Source organism: Pelecanus crispus, chromosome 2 (genome assembly GCF_030463565.1).
Source record: "Pelecanus crispus isolate bPelCri1 chromosome 2, bPelCri1.pri, whole genome shotgun sequence".
NCBI lineage: Eukaryota > Metazoa > Chordata > Aves > Pelecaniformes > Pelecanidae > Pelecanus > Pelecanus crispus.
Genome location: NC_134644.1, coordinates 152,461,058 through 152,486,758, shown reverse-complemented (window position 1 = coordinate 152,486,758; position 25,701 = coordinate 152,461,058). Strand labels below are relative to the sequence as shown.

At 38.2% G+C, this 25,701-nt stretch overlaps 1 protein-coding gene across 3 annotated transcripts; it reads right to left on the bottom strand.

Moving 5' to 3' along the window:
- Nucleotides 1-1,244: 1,244 nt before the first annotated feature.
- On the bottom strand, nucleotides 1,245-25,701 carry ATP6V1C1 (ATPase H+ transporting V1 subunit C1). 3 transcript variants are annotated; one of them, XM_075704828.1, is made up of 13 exons: nucleotides 25,665-25,701; nucleotides 19,323-19,505; nucleotides 16,754-16,821; nucleotides 15,452-15,537; nucleotides 14,359-14,453; nucleotides 9,217-9,308; nucleotides 8,033-8,131; nucleotides 6,605-6,673; nucleotides 5,119-5,211; nucleotides 4,937-5,030; nucleotides 4,312-4,409; nucleotides 3,008-3,134; nucleotides 1,245-1,889 (listed from the first exon to the last, which is right to left on the bottom strand). In XM_075704828.1, the coding sequence occupies exons 2-13, from the start codon at nucleotides 19,452-19,454 to the stop codon at nucleotides 1,794-1,796; spliced, it is 1,149 nt and encodes a 382-aa protein (XP_075560943.1). In that variant the 5' UTR covers nucleotides 19,455-19,505; nucleotides 25,665-25,701; the 3' UTR covers nucleotides 1,245-1,793. The 3 variants fall into 3 exon arrangements, with proteins under 3 accessions (XP_075560943.1, XP_075560945.1, XP_075560944.1); XM_075704830.1 differs by lacking the exon at nucleotides 25,665-25,701 and adding an exon at nucleotides 24,918-24,984; XM_075704829.1 differs by lacking the exons at nucleotides 16,754-16,821; nucleotides 25,665-25,701 and having other exon boundaries at nucleotides 19,323-19,354.

Here is a 25,701-nt window from a genome sequence, read left to right as displayed (position 1 = left end):
ACAACAGTTTAGCCCAATTCCTTCTGTGATCAGGGAAGCAGGATTCAATGCTTCCAGTGGACAAAAAAAACCCACAAAACAAACAAAAAACCCACCAACCCTCTTTACCCCTAAGTAGTTTATCTCAGTTACAGTGGGCTCAGAACCAAGACAACCATCTTTGTACACGGTAACAACAAAAGCCAGTGGAAGGGGCAGAGCAGGGTGATAACAGGGAAAACTCCTTCCACTTGCTCACACGATTTAACAACCTGGTCAACACAGTAAGTAGCTGTTATCTTCTGCAAGGAAGTGAGAGAGCGCATGGGAGTGTGAGCACAACTGAACACTTGATCTCACTCTTTCCCCTTTTACCTATAAAAAAAATAGTAAGAAAAGCAAATATAATTTTACACAGTGTTTTTTTCTATAGACTTCAAACCTCATTTCATCATCAGTAGCGAGATGCAACTCTTGCACCCAAAAGCTAGCCTTCTCTCTTCATAATTAGAGATCTCGATGTTGGCTTATCAAACATAGCAAATTCCTCAAAAGTACTTCTGGTTCATGGTTAGAGATTCTATAGCCAAAAGCTCTGTACTGCTTAGATTCACAGTACTAGTATTTTCAGTTAGGGACCAAATTAGAAAAAAAATCCAGTGGTTACAGTACTTCAAATACTAATTTTGACAAATCAGTGCCAGTCTCAGTCTTAATTCAAGTAAGTTTTAAAATGTACTGTAGTTTCTACCGCATATCACCAACTGGCATATATAGAATAGCTGTAATAGCTGTGATACCTGCTACTGAAATAAACAACCCCTCTCTATACACATTAAAAAGAAGCTGTCATATTCCCTGTATGGTAGAAAGGATGCTGCCAAGAAAGAAAGAAAAAAAAAAGGCAAGCATCTAATAGTACAGTATTCAAAGCCATAAAGTAGTCCCAAGCTTCAACTGATTGAAAAGAACAAAGAATTATCAAAAAATCCCAGGTCAGCCTAGCTCATTAGCATCCCAGGTTACTCCCATCTTCCAAATAATCATCTCATACCCCTTCTTTAGAGTCACGAGGATGTAAACATGAAACACATTCATACACAAGTTTGTTGTCTGGCCCCTACACTTGAGCATTTCTGCACAAAGCAAAAGAAATACCTGCATCTTTTACAAGTATTTGTGTTGAAGTAATTGCATTTCTATACCACTGCATGCACGATGCAGCACTAGTTTTAAGACTTAATACATTGCTTCAGTTTAGACACAGGTATCCACAGTTACATGTGGTACAAGAAAATGACACGTTTGCACAGGTATGTTTATTTTTTCCTGTGTTTACAGTGCTTCGATTGTAAGTTTAAACCATTCCAAAAGCACAATTTCATACCAATTTTACATACTTTACATCACAGTTCAACAACGTTAACACAACTGTATCTACTAAATCAAATGAACAAAATGGCCATGGACATTTACACTATTTTTCTGTAAACAAGTTTTTTTATAAACAATGGTAAACGGAATTAACACAGACCACCATATGAAAGAGGAATGAGCTTTTCCTTAAATAAATCACTCTGTTTATAAATACTTCAATTCTCTCAATATACATTTACAGACATAATTGATTAAACGCAGATTACCTACACTGTTCTTTAGAAAGAAAATGTCTAGAGATGGACCACTGTGTGTTAAATTCACCTAACATAAGAAGCAAGCAGATGATTAGTAGAGTGTTAAAAGTATTACTGTACTTCAACCCCACTTCTGTTTGTTTACACCAACACTGAGAAGATTGTCATGTTAGGGAACTTTTACTTGAATTCCAGCAAATTACAATCGATCTTGTAGTACACATATGGGTAGTACTCCTGCTGACTGAGGTTTAAGCCTGGAATATCCATAGTTGCCTGCAAATAAAGTTTTGAAACCAGTTACACTCTTACAATTCAGACTCCTATTCAGAAGTAGATGAAACATTCATATGTTTTGGAAGCAAATAGGCCAGGCAAGACTTCAAGCTTCAATTTTCACATTCAAATGATTGTTCAAGCAACAGAAAGTTAGAACTTTGACAAATGAATAACAGTATTTTTCAAAATGAAATACAAGTGCTTTTTCAAAATCTAAGTAATTTTGTACCAATAATTCACATCTGTTGCTATAGTAAACTCACTGCCACTAAATGGAAGGAAAATTACTGCAATTATGTTTTACTACTTCTAAACACAGCTTATAAAAAGAATGTTATAGTGTGCTGAATGATGCAGGAAGTTACATGAAGCTCGGCATCTTTAATTTTCACCTTAATTATCTCACATTCCCTTTCCCCAAAAAGGCCTGGAAATACTTTGGAAAAACATTATATTAAATATAACCTTAAGAAAGATAATTTTTAATCTTTTTAAATTCAGCTAAACTCATTGTGTGGCCTATCTTCAGTTAATCTTTAATGATGAAAAGCACTGCTTTTCAATACAAAACACATTAGTAGAATAAGCCTCCCAGCAAACCAGTTTTAACCATGAAAATGAGACCTCTACAGATGGAAAGAATGACACCATCTTGACATAAATTCAGCCTCCTTCAGCAGAGAAGGACAAGTATGTTAACTTAAAAACAAAGACAACAATGCAATAAAAAAAAAAAAAAGGAATGCGTTCAAGTTCCTTAAGCCTAGTTTCACATCAGAGTTCCTTTGTTTGAATTCTTTGAGGATATGGATATCTATGCAGTCTGTAAGATTTCTTTCCATCAGTAGTAGGAAAGAATGCAGCAAGAAGTTACATGAGACTTTCATACCAGACAGCTCATCAAATACACTGGTTGTAACTTTAAATACCATCTGCTTTGCAAAAACGTAAAATAGAAGTGGCATTTTTATAAGGAGACATAATTTTCCATACTGTGAGAGAATGATAGAGAATATGGAGAGGTACAGCTTTTTAATAAAGCCAATTGGCTTTTTTTTTGTTTAAACAGACTAAACCTAATATTGAAGGGGAGTAGCAGTTACAAAAATACTTACATCAATGATAGCTGCTGCACTGCTGTCAAGATGCTTGTATAAGTCATACAAAACCTCCCTCAGTTTCTTCATTGTTTTCTTATTAGGCTGAAGCAGCATTGCCTGGAAGTTAACTGGCAAACCATACCTGAGGAAGTCAAGGAGAAAACTATGAAAATGCTGAAATAAGCCTTCTTTTATCTTTCAAAGCAGAATTTTATCTTATTTTGAGACAGAATCCTATTGCTGAAGAGGAAGTTTTGCTCATTTTTGTAAGACCATTCTGTTTCTACAATTCATAACACACCAATAAAGCAGAACTTCTTTCTTCAAGTTTAAAACAACAAGACAGAAGTCTAAATGCTTTTAAAATAATTTTAAATCCTTGAGTACTTAGCACCATTCTCAAAGTTACCTGAAGTCTCGGACTGAGTTTTGAACATTCCAATTAGTTTACTTGCAAGACTTTGCTTAGGCCACTAGGTGGAGAAACTAGTCTGTACTCTATCCTCCTTTCTAGGTGTGTGGAAACATTTGCCAATATTCCAATCAAGTTCAGCTTTCTTCCTTACTCAAGTTTGTCTTCAAAATAAGCCCATAGCAGCTATGAAACAGACTAGAATGCAAGTTAATGTGGTCCCCCCCGCCCCCCCTCCTCTGGTCATCTCCTTTATGGTAACTTCTCAAAAAGGCCAAAAAAAAGACCTCCCTCCATTTTCTGACTAAAGCAGAAGTCCTTTCAACTCTAAAAAAAAATCCAGGTCCTTCCTTCCGCAGAACAGCTACAGCTATTCTGACATCAACTTAGTAACTATACTTCTGGACAGGTATGAAGAAAAAAGCAGAGAAATTTTATAGTTAGAATATTGAACAGTTTAGACTACAAAATTCTTAGAAAGGCATGTTTTAAAGTAAAAGCATATATTTCAAGATGTCAAGCTATATTACTGAAAGCCTGAATACTTTTCATTCTGAACTATCCACATTTCCCACTTAAATAGAAGATATAGTAAGCTCTTTTTACCAGCAGCTCATAAAGCAAGCTAAGAATCAGCAGAAATGCCTTGCTGCAACATACAGAATACCTGTAATTCCTAAAACACTGATGGAAAGACTATCCAAGGGGCAAGATACACAATTATCTACCTCAAATATTCCACAACTGGCAACAAGAGCTATTGCCATCAGATATTCTTACTGCCCTACTTCTTGTTTCCTCCTTCCCGGCAGAGCGGCATTCACACACTTCAGTTGGTAAACCCAAGCTAGATGTCAATTCTTACAAAGTCTAGGAAGAAAAGGAGTATGCAGGTCTGCGTCATTACCTTAAAACAGATTCAACAAAAACTCGTAGTGCTTTCACATGAATCCATGCAATGAAAGCTTCACTGAAATTCACTTTCAGCCACCGAACCAGAGGCCCCTGTGAAAGGGAAGGGGGGGTGAGGGGAAGTTATTCAAACTTCAGAAAGAGATTCAGCCCATTAAGCATGTTTGAGCAGATATTGAGTATCTGTACCACGATAATAAAAAGACAACTTAAAGGCAGAGTTCGCTATGGGCATAATGGCTCAAGGGTGTTTGATACTAAGTAAAGAGAAATTTAATGAGACTCCCATTGTCTCTTCAGTACACCATCTCAGTTGCCGTGGGCTAACTACACTAAGGACCATTTTAGTAATATCTGATTATTTCATTCAAATGCTTGTCCATTTTCAAACTTCATATATTACCAGCCGGCTGCAATATCAGCACTTGGTTCAACGCAGTGAGGAGCATTTGTACAGGAAACTCAATTATCCCTGAGCAGACTAGCTGGGTGGCAGGCTGACTACATCAGCATTGCAAGGATGACATTCCTCAGAATCACAAGTTCATGAAATTGTTATGTAGCAATAACAAGTCTTAGATGTCTCATGTTTCTATAATGACTAGTTTATACAGACTTACAAACTGTTTCTTCTTGTCAGTTGACAGTCTATTCATTTCTTCTTTATCCGCTTTCATCTCTTCTTCGTTGTACTGGAAGTCACGGACCATAAATCTGCATTTGGAAGTGAATAAAATTAGAAGTGGCTATCTAGAGATCCTTCAAAGCATGAGACACAGAACACACACAAAATAAGCCTTACTTATATTCTCTGGCTTTATGCTTGAAGTCATCCACTGCCTTCCTGAACAAGGTGACATTACAAAGGTAACTATCTTGATCCTCAAAGAGTACACTACACAGGAAAAAAAAGTGTCAGAATTAATAAGGTTCAAGTCACCACAGATCTGATATACAGTAGCTTAAGTTGTACTTTATCACTACTAGGCAAGAACATAAATGTAGATAATCACACGGAATTAGTTCCCAAATTGAACACCTTATGCAGAAAGTAACTAAAACTTTAGCAACTGCTCTTATTGCCATCCTTTAGAAGGGGAGTAGTATCCATTTCACATTCAGAGACTTCACAACTCAGAAGCACTTCATACATGTCTGGATATTTGTTTGAGTTCAAATAATTTTACAGAAAAAGAAACTAAAGCTGGTTTAATACTGAAAAGTTTGGGCTACAGAGTTCTTAGAAATGCCTGTTTTAAAGAAAAAGGAAATGGATTTAAAACAGAAAAGGACATAAATTAAAAAAGATGTAGATTGGTAAGAAAAAGTGTTTCTAAGGCTGTAAAGACAACCCCTAGATTTACTATTTTAGAGTTCAAGACAATACTGCTTATTTTGAGACTTCATCTTAAGAAAAAAGCTTGAAGAGATTCAGACTGTTCCTCAGTGTCATACTGTCTTCAATATAAGCATCATCCAACAGTTTAACAAGTCACCCCTTCTTAAGCTATCCCTAGATCATGGTTTCCCGGTAATTAAATAAGAATCATTAGCAGATCTCCTACTAGGCTTAAGCTGATCCAACTCAAATGTGAAGTTAGCCGGTCAGTTCAGATTTTATAACTGGCACAGAGCTGGTAATACCAGATCTGCCTGATCAAAACCTCACTCTGTCAGTTAAAATTAACAACACAGCAATGCTCTGTGCTACATGTTGACTTTATTTTCAATGTGGTTACAAGATTACTGAAGTGGCTTAACAGTATTATCAAATCCTGGCCTCGGCGTTGCCCTTCACAGACACCAAGCACCCACTTGGTACCGAGGACTTTTGTTAGCCCAAAACAGACAAGTTACTTTTCTTTGCACACAAGAAAGCCGTCTACGCTTCCTGTTCTTCATTCTTTAGCAGCTTTCAAAGAGCATAGGTAACTTGTTTCAAGTCCTCTGAATACAGGCATAAAGCTTACGGGCTAGCAGCTAGTATTTCTTACTAAACCCCACCATGCAGTAGCTTGAAGCTGAATGTGCCTGACCTGAACTAGATTAACTTTTCAATTATTTTACTCTTCCCACATAAGTTAGTTTGATAACTTTGTTAACCCTAGAATTAGAGATCCTTTGAATTTCTCCTCAACTACAACATAATCAAGCTTGATCAGATAAAGCTATAAAGCCAGACATTCTGTCAAGTTTTTGACCAATCTAAAACTCAAAGTCACTACAGATAAAGAACACTTATAAAATGTAGCACATGCAAATATGAGATTTAGCATTTAACAACTTACTTGCTGGAACGTGGTACAACCATCTCTGCTAGTGTTTCATATTGCTTAACCCAGTCATTATAATTTAACCTAGAGAATACACAGGTTATGGTTAGACTTTTAGTACTGTAGAAATTGTAGATTAATGGATCAAGTTTTTTTTAAAAAAAATGTTAAAAACATTTAATCATCACATCTTCCAACCCAGGTGTAGGTTGTCAGAAATACGCAAGACATCAAGGACAGCCCTCCCCGCTGATTTTAAGATTATTGCTAAATAACCTATAATGACAGCAGAAGTAACATATTTTATCTTCAGTCTTCACGTAAGTTTGCAAGTGTAAAATTTTTGAAATCAAAGAACTATGAAATTAAATTAGTCATCATTAAGTACAGATCTCAGGGGACCAAATGGACTTAATTGTCCAGGTTTATCAGAAACTCCTTATGTAACTCTGCTCTTCTGCCTTACTAATAGCAATACTTTTCCACAATTACAAATGGGTTCCCCAGAGTCCTACACTTGCCTGAAGGACCACTGAGAATTTTGGAAGCCCTGCCTTTCTGTGGTTGGTAGTGAAGAGGTTCCACCCTTTCAACACCAAAAGCAAGTCCAAGGTAAAAGAAAAATAACAGTTGAGATATACTAACTACCCGTTTTCTGCTAAAGACACTGCAAAACTGTTTTGCCTTCATCAGAGTTTAACATGTGATAGAGACTACTGCTTCATGTGATAATCAGCCTGCTGGCTATCTTTACAAGTTAGAAGCTCTCTTTGTTCCCAGCTCCAGAAAGACAGTCTAGTGCCATTTTCTCATTTTACAAGAGTCTTAAGGACATCTATCACCACTTTCCTTGGCTGGGCAAAAGGTGGATTTTTTTTTGTTGTTTAAACATTTTGGACAGGAACAACCTGTTCCCAGCAAACCTTTGACATGACATAAGCAGTGTTCCATTGGTAGACACTTCGATAAAAGTGAAAAAGCAGCGTCCTGGCAATCTGAAGAAGTGCAGAGCAAAGAAGTAAAGAGCACACTTCGCTCACTAAGTGGTGAAAGCCAGTGTAGTCCTAACCAGGATAATTCAATCATTAAGCCTCCTAATATAAAACAAGTCATGTTTTTACTCAGTACTTACTATTTTCATAAGGATACCTTCTGCAACACGACTAGCCATGGCTAGTATTAGATAAGAGACATAAGTCTAATATCGTGTTTCTTAATTCATGAGCACTCAGCATTCCTTATGATGAGTTCTCATGAACAATGGAATACAGGTACACAGGCTCATTTGTCTCTACTAAGCATCCAAAAGTTTGTGTTAGTTCATCCAGGAAAACCCCAAACAAATTCAGATGTCCTTTCTTACAGTATTATAGGGTTGTGGGATCTATTACTTGATTTAAATTTCTTATTTTATTCTGCTCCTAGGACAAACAATAAACTTACTTCGGTACAATCACTAATAACGTGACCAAATATTCTGAATCAAGTACAAAGTCCTCTTTCTTTACAATATCAGCAAGACTCCTGGTTAGCAAGCTTCCCCTGCAGAGAAACAAAGACAGCTGGAGTAAATACATGGTTAAGAATTTAATTGCTCTGGACAAGTTTACAGTGCTTGATAGTATAAATTTTCAAAAATATATTTTACTTAAGCATGCACTATTAGTAGACAAAACAAAGTGTCCTTACACACATTTTGTATCTTAAAGTCACTGAAAGTTTTTTATCAGTAGCTCTACTGCTGTGCATCATTTCCATATTCCAAATACCTCACACACTTCAGAAGCCAAATTATCTTTTTAGAAGTGATTTGAAAACACAAGAACCATTAAAAACATTAATTGTGAAGCCTAGTATATGGAGCCTCAGAGTTAGAACTAACCTAGTAGAGACCTACATACAGAACCTTAATAACAATTTAAAGCAGCATATTGCCTCATATTCACAGAAGACTAAGAACATATACAGATTTAATGGGGCTTAGCTGACAAATCACCATGGCTTAAGATGCCGCTTAAGGCTGACTCATAAAATGGCTATCATTAGTATGACCCATGGTTCTGAATCAGTCAGCAGGCTTGTACTGTTAAGTCTAATGGTAGGGTTGGGTCAAATTAATCAACCATATTTGCATAAAAGAACTATTGTACCTCAACTGTATTTCAGAAAATCATCACATGTACATGACAAGACAGCACACAGGCCTTGTTTATTATCTCCATGTATGCAACAGCTGTCTCCGCTGGTTAATTTTGAGGGAAGAAACCCATTAATATTGATATGCTTAAAGCATAAATTGGAGTGAAGGGAAAGACTTCCTTGTTTAGACAGACACCTAAGTAGCAGTGTTACACACAACTTGAACAGCAATCTTCTCTCAAAAGTTCCAGCAGTTTATACTATTTGTACATACTTTTGGGTATTTCATAATTGCTTATAAATCACAAGTGAGCTATTACCAGCCAGTCAGCTGGTAATAAGTGTGCTTTTATGACAGCTGCTATTCAAAATTGATAACCACCTCAAAAATACATTATGCTTAGAGCCTGTACTGCTTCACACATTACTAAGTTTTCATGGTTAGATAGCTTTCCTGTGCTACATTAGCAAAAACCAATGTGACTTACGCATTCTTCCTTTCCAAGTTTTGAAGGTTCCCTTTCAGATTATTGTATGCTGAGGCTCTTGCTTTCAGATCATTGTCAATCTGGTTTACTCCCTTAAAGATAAAAAGAAAAGGAACAGTGTCTAGAGAACTAGAATAGTTTTTAAATGATTTCTCAATTTCAAAGCTTACATCTGCCAACAAGAACTTAACGAAAACTACTCAAGTTAAAATATTTATTTCTCTAGTGCTTGACAAACTTAACTCAGAAAACTTTAAGTTAGAATTCCTTTAAAGGAAAATCACCCAATAATAAAAGTTACACATCCTTTTCTGGTATCAACTGGACATGCTACTGCATCCAGCTGATCATCACTCCATCACCTTGAGGCTACCATCCTCCATCTCAGCTGACAGGAGAGATCATTTGAAGTTTACTCTCCTACTGTGATACAAGTACACTTGTGAACACTAGGTATCATTTCCTCCAGCTGTTACCTCACTTCTCATTATACTTTTCCCTCACGAGAGTTTCAGCGACAAGAATGATGGTAGTTTTATGAATAGCAAATCAAGAATTAAGTAACCCAAAGCATTAATGCTTTGCATCATCTACAATTTAAGAAACTCTGTTGCACTGTATTTGCCTACTGCAATTTGCACCTTTCCTCAATCTGAACAGCCTTGGACACTCAAAGATAGAATATCAACTAAATGCATCACCTGCCTGATTCCAAATGGCTGTTACTATTTACAGTTCTAAATATTATCACAATTATTTTATGTCTTTCCCCCCCAAACAGAACTACTTCCCATTCTGTGTGTTTGCAAAGAAAAATACAATAAATTCTATCACCATGTCCCTTCACAAAGTCATCTTTTATGCTGCTGTTTTACATTGGCAGTGGCTTACAACTATAAAGAAAAATCTGTTTTATAGAGACTTTCTTCATTTAGTAAAAACTTATGTATTTTGGAATGTCTGCAGTTGCACAGGGCCACTTCCAGGGTAGACAGATAAACACTATTTCAGACTTGAATCCAGTTTATTTCAGACAATAATTATATCTGTCAAATCAAGTAGAGGCAGCATTCTACATTTAATGTCACTGGCAACCTTCAATCATCATTCAAACTTTCATATCAAAGTTCCAACTATTTTACTGTTTAGACTCAGACTCTCACATTTGGCTTGCCACTGCTACTCAAGTAAACCATCTTTCTCAAATTCATCCTCCAGGGTTAATTAGAATGATTACCAAAAATTATTCACTCCTAGCTACGTAACTTGGCAGCAAGTGGAAGAACAAATTAAGCAATCAGTAGGTCTTAAACATCCAATCATACTCCTATCAGTGTGTACCCTATACAAGGAAGTATTTTAAAAATCAATATACGTAGTAGCAGTTGGATAACTGAAAGAACGTGGTACAGTATTAGTGTAGCATCATAATGCTGCCTACTCCCCCCATCACTGCTTCCTCACTATGGCATGTAGATACAAGCATATAAAAATTCCCAGGGACAAGTATCTGAACACAGTCAAGGGACTCTCCCTTTATTTGGGCTTACACCACTGACAAAACATTTTGTTTGCATACAACACTTCAGCTGGGGGATCCAGATATGATTTTATTTCCACAAAATAAATCTCTCTTAAAGGCAACATCACTTAGTTATATAGTGACCTTGTTTATGGTAACACATAAGTACGCTTGTCTGTAGCAGGAAGAAGTCAATAAAAGCCTGAACATTCTGGCAGTTTCATTTGGCAACATGTTAATGGCTTGCACCTTTACAAACACAGCAATGCTTTAGACAAAATACTCTGAAAATAAGACAATTTACTGTTTAAACAGATGAATGTTTAAGGTTATTTAAATTCTGTGACTGATGCAACCTTTAGCAAAGCATGTGGAACATTTCAGCAGGCATCACAAAGCGCGCATCTTCATGAAAACTTTTTTTACTACAAGAAATAGCACTTTTTTTTTGTACAGCTAGAAGACAGCATTAGGGGAAAAATTAATCAGAAGCTATTAAGCTAGTACCTTTGTGCATTTGGACTTTTTCCCAGACTGACGACCTTCCCCTCCACCTTTTCCAAGGATCAAAAATTTCAACAAGTCTATGCATTGTTTAATGACAAAAAGCAAAACCCATTGATACAAAACACTGCCTTTACAAACCAGTTCCATTCATCATTTCCTAATTGTCAATACTCTAATTGCTCTCATTTGTAAAGCCAGTAGCCTTTTAAAAGATGACTGCTTAGACAAAAGCCTGTTACTGCTGCACTGACTGGAGTTTACTGTAAACAAGAATCAGCTTTGCTTCCTATTAAAGTGTTAGAGAATGCAGAACTGCAAACCTCAATGTCACAGCAGAGCTCTTGGAAATATATTTGTGTAAAACTGCCAAATGAAGTGACAATACAAACTTCCTTTTGGTAGTAGAACTGGTCAGTAACTCATAGATGTCATTGCATATTGAGGCAGACTGATGATATTGCTAAAGAAAGTATCAATCTAACATAGTGGGCCTATTTCCACACATAGAAAAACCCAGATATTTAAACCCCTTACACAGTCATTGGCAATACACAACTGTCATCTTGTAACTACACAACCGAGCTGTTGTACTTCAGTAGATGCCTGGGTTGCTGAAAACATTGGACTAGGGCACTAAGGCTATCAAGATTGTCTCCTTGCCTAAGTCTTATGACCGTAATTTCAAATACAAATGATGTCTAGATTAAGTGACTGCTCTCACATGGCACAGATACCATCTCCAAAGTCTTCATTATTGACACTGGGGTTTCACAATACTTCTGAAAGTTAAAAGCTGAAAAACCGCGATGGATAGTTTCATTAGATTTCCTTTTATTTTCAATGTTTCCAACACTGCTGTAATTTTTCCTCAACTGACAAACTCCCCATTGCAGTTGCCATTACTCTCATTCTGGCAGACATCAAAATGTGCTGCAATAGTGAGTGAGAAGGATACAGAACCATACAGGAAAAGTAGTATCTCACGATTTGACAAGCTTTTCAAGTTATTTCAACATCAACATGTCAAAAGGCTTCACAGATTTTAATTAATGTAGCTCTATCAATTTTCCTGTATCTTCATGTTAATCACATGCCAAAGTAAAGATTTTAACTATGTCAGGACTCTCTTTGCCTTGGGACAAAACTGCTTCAAGTCCTGTGACATTATCTCCTAGGTGTCACTTCTACAAGGATGTAAGGCAATTTCAGTCATCTTCCTTCTCCTCTTCATGGACGCACATCTGTAGCTCACAACTGAAAACATTTTTTAAAATATTTGAAATTAGATTTATTATATAGGTGTCCCTGAAGCTGTCCCTATAGAAGACAGGTACAGCTAAACATGCAGAAAAATGGAAACCCTCAACAGGATGATACAGGCTGAATGCCAGCAGACCTGTTTCTCTGCGTTTAGTATCCAGTCTAATAACTCAATGAAGTCCCTAAATTAGATGAACAATGTAAGCCAGTTATTTAAAGTTCAGGTTCTGGAGTACAAGTTTGCTACAAGCAGATGAATTATCTAGCAAACTGCAGGACACAGGATAACATGTACCAAATCCTCGATAATATTTCAATAAAAGGACATATCCCTTCATGTTCTTTGTTACTTTTTCAACAAACTTCATTGCTACAAACACAAGTTCTATACTATGGCAACAGGTAAGTTCCATAAATGAGACAAAACACAGTTGAAGACTTTTTTTTCCTTTTTAATTCAGTAACTTTCATTCCTATTCTAAGGCCAAACCAAAAGAAAGAAAATTTTTCAAGAACCACTTCCTTGATAAGACTTGTAGAAATCATGTCACCCTCTCTTATGTTCTCTCTATCCCTCTTTCCCCACCTCTATCCCCTCTTTCTCCCAATTTAAACTTCATGCCCATACCTGCCAAGCAGCAGCTTAATGCTTCATTCTGATACCTTCTGAAGAAGCAAACGCTTAAGTACATAAGTAGTGTCAGATATTAAGATTATTATTATTTTGTATCTGTGGGATGTTTTTAATGTGCAAATCTTAAAGAGTCGTAAGACAGTCAGTCTTCCTCCAACAACAGTTCCTCCATACTGCAGACATCTTCCAGGAATAGTTACTGAGTGTAATTTGTGAAGTAAATTCAAGATACAGTGATAGCCCCGAAGAAAATATCAAAATTGAAGTTAGTTGCATTCTTAGTCAGCTATGTACCATATATTAAGGTTTTGTAATCTCTGCAAAAGTTTTAAACTAATAGTTTCAGGAAAGAAACTAACATGTAGAGAATCTGTAGTTATAGCAAAGCATGAGTCTGCCAGCACTAACCACCATCCCCACCCTGATTATAGTTTCCACATATGCATCACCAAAGACTATCTCTATAGGTACCCAGAGCAGCTGCTTCTTTTTTCCAGGTTATGTATTTTATTGACACAGATAATTCCAAGATTTGGATTATTAGCAGTTTAGTTTGCAGATTACAGAAAACAGAAAAGAAAAAAACTGAAAAAGCTAGGAAGGTAGGTATTAGAGCAAGGGTAGCTTACAGCGAACTCTTTCACTGTTTGAATACAGTAAGTCACTGCTGAGGACCCTATCTATGTTCACAGCAAGTACAAACTAAATGAAATCCCCAAAGTGTGAAAAACTTTATCAAGGTAAAGACAGGGGGAAAACCCGTGACAACACTTAAATGACCTTTCCTTACCTCTAACACTGAAGGCTTATTTTTCCCCTCATAACTGAGTGCCATTGCTTTCAAAAGGTAAGTTCGTTCCCTGGTTCACTGCTAGTAGCCCACCAAGTTTGAGAACATCAGACAAATGGCGTGCCAGTATGGCAAAATTTTAGACGTAAGCACCATAATTTGCTAGCTATTTATTTGTTAACTCAGTGATTAGGAAACAAAAATCAGCAAAGACAGCATGATGGCCCTCAGGGAGCATTCTCCAAATCCTATCCCCATCCTAACAGACTTCTTTGGTTACTAAAACACAGACACTGCTAGCAGGTTCACTACTATTGTTATCAAAGTTACATGAAGCTAACAAAGATAGACAAATAGCTTTGAGTATCAAGTTTTGTGTGTAAATATCTCAAGTTAAGTAGGAAAGTTTTATAAAACAAATTACCTTACCTTTGCAATAATTTCTGAAATATTCTTCAAGGATTGCTTGATTGGGTATTTGGCCATATCCCACTGGAACCTTGTTATATAGGTGACCAAGTCAACTAAAATTGTAAAGAACAACTTTGTTAAGATAGACAATAAGAAGACTGATGTATTATATTCCATGTAGGACTGCTGTAACAGAAGAGTACTGTAACAGACTGTTAGAGGACCTTCACATGTGTGGACCCTGTTGCCTAAGAAATTTGAAAATAAACAATCAAGTTGCAAGTTATCCATAACCTCTGCCTTCGGATATTGGTTTCTCCACCTCTGTAGACCTTAAATGATATTTACTACTAAGTCAATGATGGCTGGAGAAGTACAGACAAGATGAACTATTTTTTGCCTGCTGTGAAAAACAGGTGGGAGAAAGGAGGGTTACAAAGGAAAAAAGGCGGCAAGGATTATGCGGCTCACCTGAAGCAACAGTTTTGTAAATGTATCTACGAGAAAGACTACTCCAAGCCCCTATCTAAGAATAACTGTGTTAATTAGGAATGCTGCACTTGTCTTCATGTTAACCCACTCATATTAGCCTCTCTTGCATCAATACAAGCTGTTTAAATTTTATGAAATGGCTTTGAAAACAAAATATTGATTTAGAGACCAGTGCAACTCTTTACTATAACAAAATGGACAAGTATTTCCACAAGACAACTAGCTTTATAAAGGCATTCTATTGCGATTTGGGAACAACTGAGTATTCCAGCATAGCTTACATAAAATCATACCTATTTAGATGACAGACTAATGCAAAGAATGTTTACAGTGATCAGTAACAGTAATTTTTATGTTCCATCATAGACCAGTGATGACAAAATACAGCCCTAAAGGATCAAAAGGCTTCTGTAAGTGAGTATTTAAGATGTAGATCTAATTTCTTGCTGTTCTGGATCCTGTAATTTGTTTCAGAGCAAGTGACTCATGGAAAAAAGTGCTTCCATGTCTAAACTAGGCTTTCAGAATGTCATACAGAGAAGCAGCATTCAGTATGTTTCAGGATCATTGCCTTCCCTCCTACACTTTTAGGATGCATATATTGTGCTTAACACTTTACCTCCATTAGCCAGAAGATTCTCCTGAACTTTATCTTTACTGTCTTCTAGAACATCAGCCATATACTGGGCCACTTTCTTTACAACACTGGAAAATGAAAGATAAAGATATGAAAAAAGAAAAGAACTGCCATTTTGAGAAATACCATTTATGAAACTGAAATTGCCTGAGATTGCCTGAGCAATCATGCGATGAGATGCCTGAGCAATGCCTGAGACGTCCCTGCTCACTGCAGGGGGGTTGGGCTAGATGATCTCTAAAGGTCCCTTCCAACCCAAAGCATTCTATGATTCTATCATTCTGTCGATCAAAAAAAAGGAGAGTTGATACAAGTTTTCCAAGAGTGCAAACTGGACTCAGTATCTGAAGGTGACCAACTTCTAAAACACATGCCAGAACTTTATTTAAATCCTTCTCTAGTGTTGAATTTATTCATCAGTTCTCAACAAGGTGAGGCTACTTCCCTCACCTCCAGGTCATAGGGATTGACTACAGGTGTAATCTCACTATATTCCAATCTTTTTTTGAAGTCTGTGGTACTTTCAAAATCCTAACCCCTTTCTAAAAATAGACAGTGACGTAGAAATCATTGATAATCCAAATTAAACACAAGGCAACCATGACAATGAAACACCAAAGATAACTGAAGAGCTATGGAGAAACCCCATCCCTAAGCCCTCATGAGATCTGACATTCAAGACCTGCCTTCCTCACTGGAAAAGCTATGTTTAATATTACTCACATGTGCCATGCCAAACAGTTCCCTTTTCTATTTAAAAACAACTACTTAACACTTCTCTCCTCGAAACAGGAGATGGCTCCACAAATTCTGGTTATGTGAAATTTTGTTACATTTGCTCCATATCACTTTCAAAGGACCATTAGTTTCTTCAAAATGAATAGGTTTTGCATTTTAATGTTAATGTTGTTTAATCATTAATAGTACTCTAACTTGCTAAAAGAACAGTTTTTACTCCATTTCATCATTGCTTCCTGCAGCTGTCAGGCTCAATTCTTAACAGTTCTCCAGGACCCGGCAGCGCACTGCATGACTATTGGGAGAATCGTGCTTTGTCAATGCATGATGTCCCTCTATTCCACAAGAAGTTCAGATATATTTTGTTTTCAAGTACAGATACTAGGAAAAACAACAGCTTAGCTTTCTGAAATCTTAGCTTGCTGACTGCCTGCAGAGGACCACTATGAAACAAAAAGTTGGAAATAACCTGTGTGTTATTAGGATTCAGCAAACCATCACATCATTATTCTAATATTTTGCATGCTAGTAAATATAAACCGTTACCCCTCCACAAACGCATCCAGTTTAGCCAGCTCATCTGACAAACCAACCAAAACATCCAGTGTGCCAACCTAGAAGGAAAGATCAAGATGTATTAGCAATTGTATATAAATATAGAAAGACAAAACCAAATAACAATAAAAGCCAAGTCTCCCAAATAGGGAGCTTTGCAGAACTACGTAAAATACTGTACTCTAAGATTTCACTCTTGCCAATTTAACAAAGTCACACCGTCTTTCATTTGCTCAAGATACCCCTAAAGCACCACTGTATCAGATCTAACTCACTCTAATTTGGTGCACAGTTTCAGTCCTGCGCTCCAGCCATCCAAAACATGTCAAAACAACTTTTACATTACAAATTGGCAGCACTTCCCACAAGTCACTTGCTTCAGCACTTGATTTACTGCTTTAGACCAAATCTGAAAATTTCTGTAATCAGGTATCTCAGTGCTAGAGGCAACCAGAACATTGAAAACTTGGAAGATACATGACTACTGCAGCAGTCAGACCAACAATAGTCTGGACTTTCTGCACTTGGAGTAATGGAATATCCATCTCGTCTACAAGCTTTCACTCTTTCTTCCCTTCTCCTCCAGAAAACACGTTCTTCCCTAATTTCATGTAATAATCTAGAGCAATATGTATACCTTTCTGAGGCCAGGGATGACACTTACCATATTAGACTCTGTATAATTCAAAGATGAAAATTACAGCACAGTAAAATACTCTGTTTAGCTCTTTCATAAACAAGTCTCAGATGGGTCTAAGACATCAAAAAGTGTAAAAACAGTATAGCTATGCTCAAGTTAAAAAGCCAAAGGGTGATTATTTTTAAATAGGTCATATAATATCAGTGTTTCTTTGGTTCTCTCCAAGTACTTACATATTTGTTCATTCTGTTCAATGAAAGTAGGAGATACCTCCAAAAAGATGACTCTTCTTCTCTTTAATATTTTAGCTACTAGTTTATATTTCTCGCTGCAACTTTATTAGGCATAAGTGAATCTTCCATCTAGTCAAGATGCTATTAACATTATTTTTAGTCTAGCATCTTTGTTCTATGTATGTGACCACTCAACTTCACATGATTCCTGTTCTCTTCAGCTTTGAAGCAGAAAGGAGCATAATTACTTAATAACATCACCCAAATCGCCTTACACAGACCACCTTCTTCTGAGTTACATACAGAATAAGGAAGCTAATGTTTTGACTAGTCACTTACAAGCCACAGGACAAGTAAGTCCTTAAGCAATGAGGCTGCTGTTCAATGGAGGCTACATCACTGTTTCAATGAGTTTTAACTAAAGGATCTCACTCAAACAGTTTTACCAGGTCCACAGAAGCCAGACTATTTCCCATTGTATATAAAGCATACTCAGTTTCTGACCCTTTTAGGAAACAGAGTAGAAACAAACCCAATCCTTTATAACCCTAACAGGTCACATCAGTTTTCAGTGATAACTTTTCTAAATGTTGTAGGCACCCTACAGCTTGAAAGGCATCCTGACTCATGTCCAAGGATCTCCTGGGAAGAGACAGACATTTCTTGTACTCCTTCCTCTTACCTCTACTAGTATATCTCTTGAAATAACTCAGGACAGCCTAAATGTGGAAGTAAGTTATGGCAGTTGGAAGATCCTCTTAAAAGACACACTGAAGCACTTTGTGCCCTGGGCCCATTCCTCAGCAGAGACAGGAACTCAGCATCACACCACCTGAACTTGATCCATTCTGTAGACAGAGATTGGTGCCATTTTTTCCTCTTCATTTTGATACACTTTGATGAGCTGTCACTCAGCTAAACTGAGCTCACGATTCTTCTTGTTCAAGAATGTGTTAGGATAGACTTTTTCCTAATGAATACACTGTCTCGTAACTTTTCTGTATTCTGATAATTGTAACCAAGAGAAACTGCTTTCAGATTTTGTTTCTCTTCGCTTCTCACAGTAATAGTTCAGTTTTCTTCCCATTTTCTATAACACACGTTGGCAGGTCACACTGGAATGCTCAGCCAGAGACAACCACTACTCTAACAAAAGAATGTTACTTCTGGACAGAGAAAAGGCAACAGCTGTTTGATCAACCCCTGTATTTTAAATCGAGCCTTTTCACTGCATCTCAGCCAGAAAAGGAGAAGTAGACAGTTCAGAAGTAAAAAAAAAAACAAAACCAAACAACCAAACAAACAACCAAAGAAAACATCAAAGGAAACCGTATAATTTGAATATTCAGATCACAAGTCTTCATTTTTTTTTCTAATTTTCTTCTCCAGCTAACTGCTATCAGTATGAGGTCCAGACTACCATCCCTGGAAAAACTGCTCTATTAGCTGAAAGAACGCAGCTTGCTGAACCTTTAAAACTTAGAGTGAAGAATTTTTAACTTAGAATTACAGAAAAAAGATAATTGTTGTCTAAATTATTTTTTAGATCCACACATAATCATCAAAAGAAGTCAGCTGTTCTCTCTGCAAAGTCTGCAAGTACCCCCCATCTACAGTTTTACTCTAAAGAAACAGAGATGATGCAAACCAAACATACTTCTTAGGACATGAAATGGGGCTTACATACCTTCAAGTCTGGAATATTGAACTTTGAATTAGTAGAAAGATTGTTATTTTTTGTAGTTGCTGCATGTAGTTTCTCCCATGTCTGTTGACAGGTTTTTTCCCCAGGAGCAGAAATCAGCCAAAACTCGGTCATTTTTGTGTCTTTATCTTGATGCTTTCTGCTTCTGAAGATAGAGGCAAGATGCTAGTAGAAGGGAAGTGGGGCGGGGGGAAGAAAGAATATCTGCCATTAGTTTATGATTCAAAGCTTTGCCTGAAGAAAAACATCTCATTCCATGCTACTAAAGTGCAGTTCCAGCCACTGTAAGAGATTTTACCAAGAGTATCACATGACTCCAAATTCATTTTTTCCTATCTTCCAAATCGCATTTGCACAGTTGGAAAGTCTTTTTAAACTGCCCATCCTGCAAGTTAAAGAGGGCTGAGTTTGCAACATTAGCATCTTTCAACTGCAGTTCCACAAAAGATTATAAGCTGAAAATAAATCCAATGAAACAGGACCCAAATCATATTTTCACAGCTGTGTATTTTCCAGCATCTGTACAGCAAACAACTTTTTCTGAACACATAAGAGAAAAACCTCCAAATTTCAACTCCAATGTTATAGCTTTTCCAATCATTTTTCAGATTAGGACAGTGTTTTAAAGTTAGTAGATGCCTAAAAATATTTAAATCTGATACTTTAGTTTATTAGTTCAAGCAAAGAAAGTTCTCTTGGCAGCTAAACATTTCAGCAAAAAGGACACTTTCTAGTTTGGTATCTCCGTTGTCATTGCAGACCTTCAATAGCATTACACGTACTGGCATTAATCAATAGAGTATTGGTACTAAATACAAATTATGTTGAGCTACTTTGCAAATGACCTCAAGAAGTTAAGAGCATATACGTCCCTTTGTCACTAAGAAACAGAACAAGACAGTTGAGTTACTAGATTTTTTTAATAAGGGAATGAGGAACAAAATCAAAGCACACCTTGACAGAATCTAAATGTCAAATTTTGATATTTGCAATGTCTTCTGTAGCAGCTTTGAAAGACTAGAGACTAACCTACATTTCATAATGAGCACAGACTACAGCACTCAAATCAAATATTGTATTTGTAAGAATTATACACAGTAGCAAACTTTGGCCAAAACAACACATATAGGTCCTTCATCTGTGTAATCGTTCTAGGGTCAACAAGTTATCAAGGGTGTTGAAGTTATATATGAGCTAAAGAAAGGCCTGTTAGCCGACTCTTTTGTTCAGCTACTCAGGAAGCCTACAACTGAAGAAAGTTTACCAACCATTAAATTAGTATCATGAAGTACATCTTGTCACTGGCATAACAGCCATCCTCCTTCAATTAAGGGGCCTTGTTTATAACATGAGATGATGACATCCAGTTATCAAGGCTCTTGATACCGCACACTCCATTACCACGTAGTAGCACAGCAGTGCTATAATCCTAAGTACAGACAATGCCGAGACAGGCACAGATATTTGAGAAATCAGAATATTTACAAGACCGGACACATGTCGCACTCCACACAAGCTTGTCCAGCCTGACCCAGCCCAGTTCTGGGCACTCTCCTGTGCTGGGGCCACATGCCCACACGGCTGGTTCTATTCAACAGCAGAAAGTCAAGGACGTGGAAGTTATCTGTGCTCTCCTCACTGGCGCTACGCTCTCTTCTCCCCTAACAAGTTGCCAAAGCAGGCTGGAAGGAGAAGGGATAAGGAGTTCTTTGCTCCTGGAAACAGTACGGGTGAGAAAAGGGGTCCTGTCTCTGAGGACAGGTGAAAAGACTAGGTCTACTTCCCCCACCATGCTGTGGCCTTGCCTGCTGGGGGAAGGTCCCCGACAGCAGAATCAGAAAGAGGGGTGAAACCCATGCCAACAGTCCTGCAGGCACCACTGGCCCCTCATGCTCAAAAGCGCACATTGTAACAATCCTCGGTCACACCGTAATGATGATTTTGGTATCAGGAGGTATCATGAAAAATTAAAGCAACATCAGTCATCACCAATATAACATAGCATGTTACGGGGCTTCTTTGTTTAGGGAAACACTAACCAGATTATCTCACATAATGGGACTTCACAGGAGGTCTTCTAATTATGAACAATTTGGAACGAGACAAATTTTCCTCTTCTTCAGGCTGGTTTGATGCATTATCTTCCTTAACACATGCCAAACTCGGTGAATACATTGCACATGATGTTTTTCTACACTTCACCGAACCCTGGCCCCATAAAAGACATGGCCAAGTTTATAGTAAACTTCACCCACACAGGGAGACACCACTACAGCTGACACACATACTCAAAGGGTTTAAGCTTCAATTGGTTTTCATCTGTTTTACTACGCTAGGAGTAGAAGAGGCTTTGGAATGAGCATTGGACAAATAAGAGGAACTACTTCAGGCAGCAGCAGCAGAGTGCAAATATGCAAGTGAAAGAGAGAAAAGCCATAACAGAAATCTAGGCTCCTATTCAGTAAAACAGATGGAACGTTGTATTCTCATGTTTTCCACTAAAACATAAGTAGCCCTTAAAAAATATGCATAAAGTTTCCAGAGATTATATCATCTAAGGAAACAGTTACATGTTTACAATGACACAGTCTCATTCCCTGCATTAGAGATTGGGAAAACCAGCTCACCATCAAAAATCTAAACATCGTTTCCCATGGCAGGGGGAACTCTAATAGACCCATTGCAAAAAATAATTGCTTTCAATAACTAAAGTTTTCCAATCTTTTAAAGTTAGTTTTCAAAGACCAACTGTTCAGACTTCACATTATGACTACAAGTCTACCATAAACAATCCTGAAGTTACAAACACCTGACAGACTTGCAGCAAATCTTTTATCATGCTTAAAAAAAACAATGAACTAGAGCACTTCATGATTCCTTACTATCAGAGGCAAAAATGGATTGTTCAACTAAATAACCAAGGTCTTTTTCTACTGCTCAAAGTGAAGAGGCACAGGTGGAAAAGCTGTAGCTCCCAGGAATCATTACGCTAGAGGACTTCTCTTCCCTTCCTCCCTCACCATTTTTATCTGTGTGGTTGGTTTTCCTTGAAGCCCTGTTCCATTTCTAATAGCCATGGGAAGTAAGATGATTCCCTAGTTCAGGTACCTATTCAATGGAGGTATTTTCAAACACATACAAGGAAAAAAGTTTGGTAGATGAGTTTTAAATGTTTGTATGTTCAGTTTATGCAAGGGGGAATGGAGTTTGAAATCAGAACTATGGAGAATAACAAACAAGAAGTGGAGAAAGGAGAAGTACTACAGAATGGTAAGAAAAACAGAAACAAATGCTAATCAGCCAAAAAATACATAGGGACCCACTGCAAAATGAAAGCCATGAAATTTAAAGAGAAGGACCACAGAATAAAGCAAGAAATACCAAGTGTTCAAATCTTCTAAGTACATTGACAGGTATTTTTTAGTAAACTATTATTTTATGCCTTTGATCTGCAAATAATGGTATATAGTCTGCCGCTGTGGTGAATTTATTCTTTCTTTAGGTCAACAGGTATTTGTGAATTGGCAAGCCTTGGCATCTCGGCAGTCTGCAAAACCTATCAGCAGTCTCTTTTTGGCCTTAATTAGTTACATGGATACTAAAATTTATTAGCTGCACCTTGCCCTGAAAAGACTTTTCTATTCTTTTGACAGTATTTTAAAACTACACTATTGCAAAGTATGTGATCACTCAAAAATTCTAGTCCAATTCAGACTGGGATTTCATTGTACTAAGCACTGTCTGCATAAGGATACAGCCCTAACTTAAAACATCTGCAGTCTGAAGCATTGTATGTTGAAACTTAAGTTACAGGGGGAAAACCAAACACAACAAAACCAAAGCAACAAAGAAGTTACAACAAGCATGCTGGCAGAAGCAAGTCTTGTTTAGCTTTCAGTCATCTCATATCCCAAGAAAACCCCAAAGGCACAGTTCGAATTTTCAAGTACCTGGCTAACAACCCGATGATTAAACTTCTTTCCTTTCTCTACTTTGCTCCTGATTGCAACTGAAAGTATTAATTAAAGCTGAGTATCTAAAGCAGAAACAGGGAGGACAACCCCAACAAAAAGCTGCCTATCAGCTATCATCCCACCTTCCTCACTCCCAAAGACTATTAGCTGCATTGTTCCAGTCAAATTTGCTCAGACTTTCCTGCTTTTAGTTTTTTGGACAACAAACCAAGGGGATAACCAAAAAAGGTAGAAAGTATAAAACCTAGAATAAGCAATAAGAATGAACTAAGTGAACTACTGTTTACACCGTGTACGTCTATGACCAGCACTTTTTTGTAATGTACTGTTGAGTAGAATTTATCATAGCATAGTTTCATCTAATCACTGTTAGCTATTTTTGCTATTTCAATTGTTTCTGATGTACACTTTTATAAGAAGCAATATTCATAATTGGATATCCACATACATAAATGGAATTGTCTACAACACATTTAAAAACTCTCAATACTATAGCACAAGTATAGTTAGGAGCTAATCAAGCTAATCAAGCTAATGCTTTCAAGGTGGTGGGTTTTTTCCTAAACATTGTCCATTCAGTACCCTACCACACTGTGATATTAAGAGAGTAGAAATTATGGTCCTGGTTCTGCTGATTACGGGTAAAGCCACCCACTAAGGAGTGAAACTGCTTCTGAGATGCCATTGTAAATATTTTCTGGCCAACTTCAGCAAAATGTGTTTGCTATACAACTGAAGAAAATAAGAATCAAAGTTTATACAAGAATCTCTCTATTGACCATGCTAAAGCAAAGTTCAGGACTTCGAGGAACAGATTCTGGAATTCCAAGATTACATTTGGCACTAAGCTAGCTACCTTCATATTTATGATTCCACAGCTCATGAAATTACTATTTTAATACTCATCAACCAAACCATCAGTATCTCAAAAAAAAAAAAAATTCATCTTGCAAGACCAGCAGTGCTTTGACCCCTTTATCTTGTTTAGTACTCACAAGAATGCAACTTCTCACTTTTAAGGGCTTCATACTAGAAATTCATTAGAACACACTTTTCTCTGAGCAGCATCTCATTTTCACTTGACACTTTCTCATAAGCATACTCACAACATAACTTCGAAGTGTAAATCTTCCATGTGCTGTTACAAAGGCAATAAAGTAACAATCACATTGCCAAGATGTTCTGCTAATCATATAAGCACAACTCATCTATAAAATGCTTGAAATATTTCATCCCTTGAAGCTGTGCTGGTTTTGAACACTAACTACTCTTAATGCCCAAAATAAGTTCGATTTATTATTTAAAATACATTTTACATTACTACCCGTAATTTATACTGCTTAATTTCTATGTTATTAGGAACATGGACAGTAAGAGAAAAATGGATTTGCAAAGAAAAACCTCTCATACAGTATATTATAATCTAAGCAATCAAATGGCTAAACAGCTATTTCAATGCTGTACTTGGGAACACAGCAACGTCAAAGCAGAATCTCAACTAAAACACTGTGCATTGCATTTTTCAAAACCAACAAGGATAGGGGGAGGTGACAATTGTTTCTTCTTTCCTGTTTAGCTCAAGAGGAAAGCTCAGTCTACTGACATGACTTAGAAGTCTCCCAATCCCAGCACTAGGCCCCCAGGATGTTATTTCTTCCAGCTCACTCAGAAATCACTTCTGACGCCTGATGTCTGGCCTTCACTGCCTCCACATTTCATAAACAGAAGCGACCGCAATGAGGAAGCCAGAGCTGCGCCCGGGAAGATTTCACAACGGAGAGTTCACATGCCTTGTGCGGAGGCAGTCTGGGGCTGGCACACGGGGCGGGGTGGAGCTGGCTTTACTCTCCCCAGAGCCGCCGATCCGGATCACAGGGATTAGATGACACTTCCCATAACCCGGGCAGGCAGCAGCTGCCCCGGCAGCCAGCGGCTCAGGCTCCCACATCGCGCCTTCGCTTCGCCCTGCGCCAGATAAAAACCCCACAGCGGCTACCTCACTCCCGCCGCGGGAGCCCGGCAGAGCGGCGGCAGCGCAGCCCCCGCGGCCGGCAGCCCCCACGGCCGGCAGCCCCCACGGCCGGCAGCCCCCACGGCCGGCAGCCCCCGGAGGGGCCGAGGCCTGTCAGAGCCCCTGCGGGACGCGGCGGCGGGCGGGACCCACGGTACCGCCGGGCCCGGCCGCCGCTGCCCTTCAGGCCAGGCCCAGCGCGGCCCGCCGCCGGGGGAGGCCGGAGCGCTGCGCTGGCCGCTCGGGCCGCGTCGCGGCCCGGCCCAGGCCCTCCTCGGCCTCCCCTCCCCGCCCCTCCCGGCGGGCCGGGCCCGTCCGGCGGCTCCCGAGGGCGCTCACCCGTCACTGCTCCATCCCCCGCCGGCAGCCGCAGCCG

What these genes read in the sequence shown, in the direction of transcription:
- ATP6V1C1 (XM_075704828.1), bottom strand. Translation starts at nt 19,454, where the DNA reads ATGACCGAGTTTTGGCTGATTTCTGCTCCTGGGGAAAAAACCTGTCAA. An exon ending in CTGGATGCGTTTGTGGAGGG is followed by an intron (nt 15,538 to 16,753) that starts GTAACGGTTTAT and finishes TTCATTTTCCAG; the next exon opens with TGTTGTAAAGAAAGTGGCCC. An exon ending in GTTGTACCACGTTCCAGCAA is followed by an intron (nt 5,212 to 6,604) that starts GTAAGTTGTTAA and finishes TTTCCTGTGTAG; the next exon opens with TGTACTCTTTGAGGATCAAG.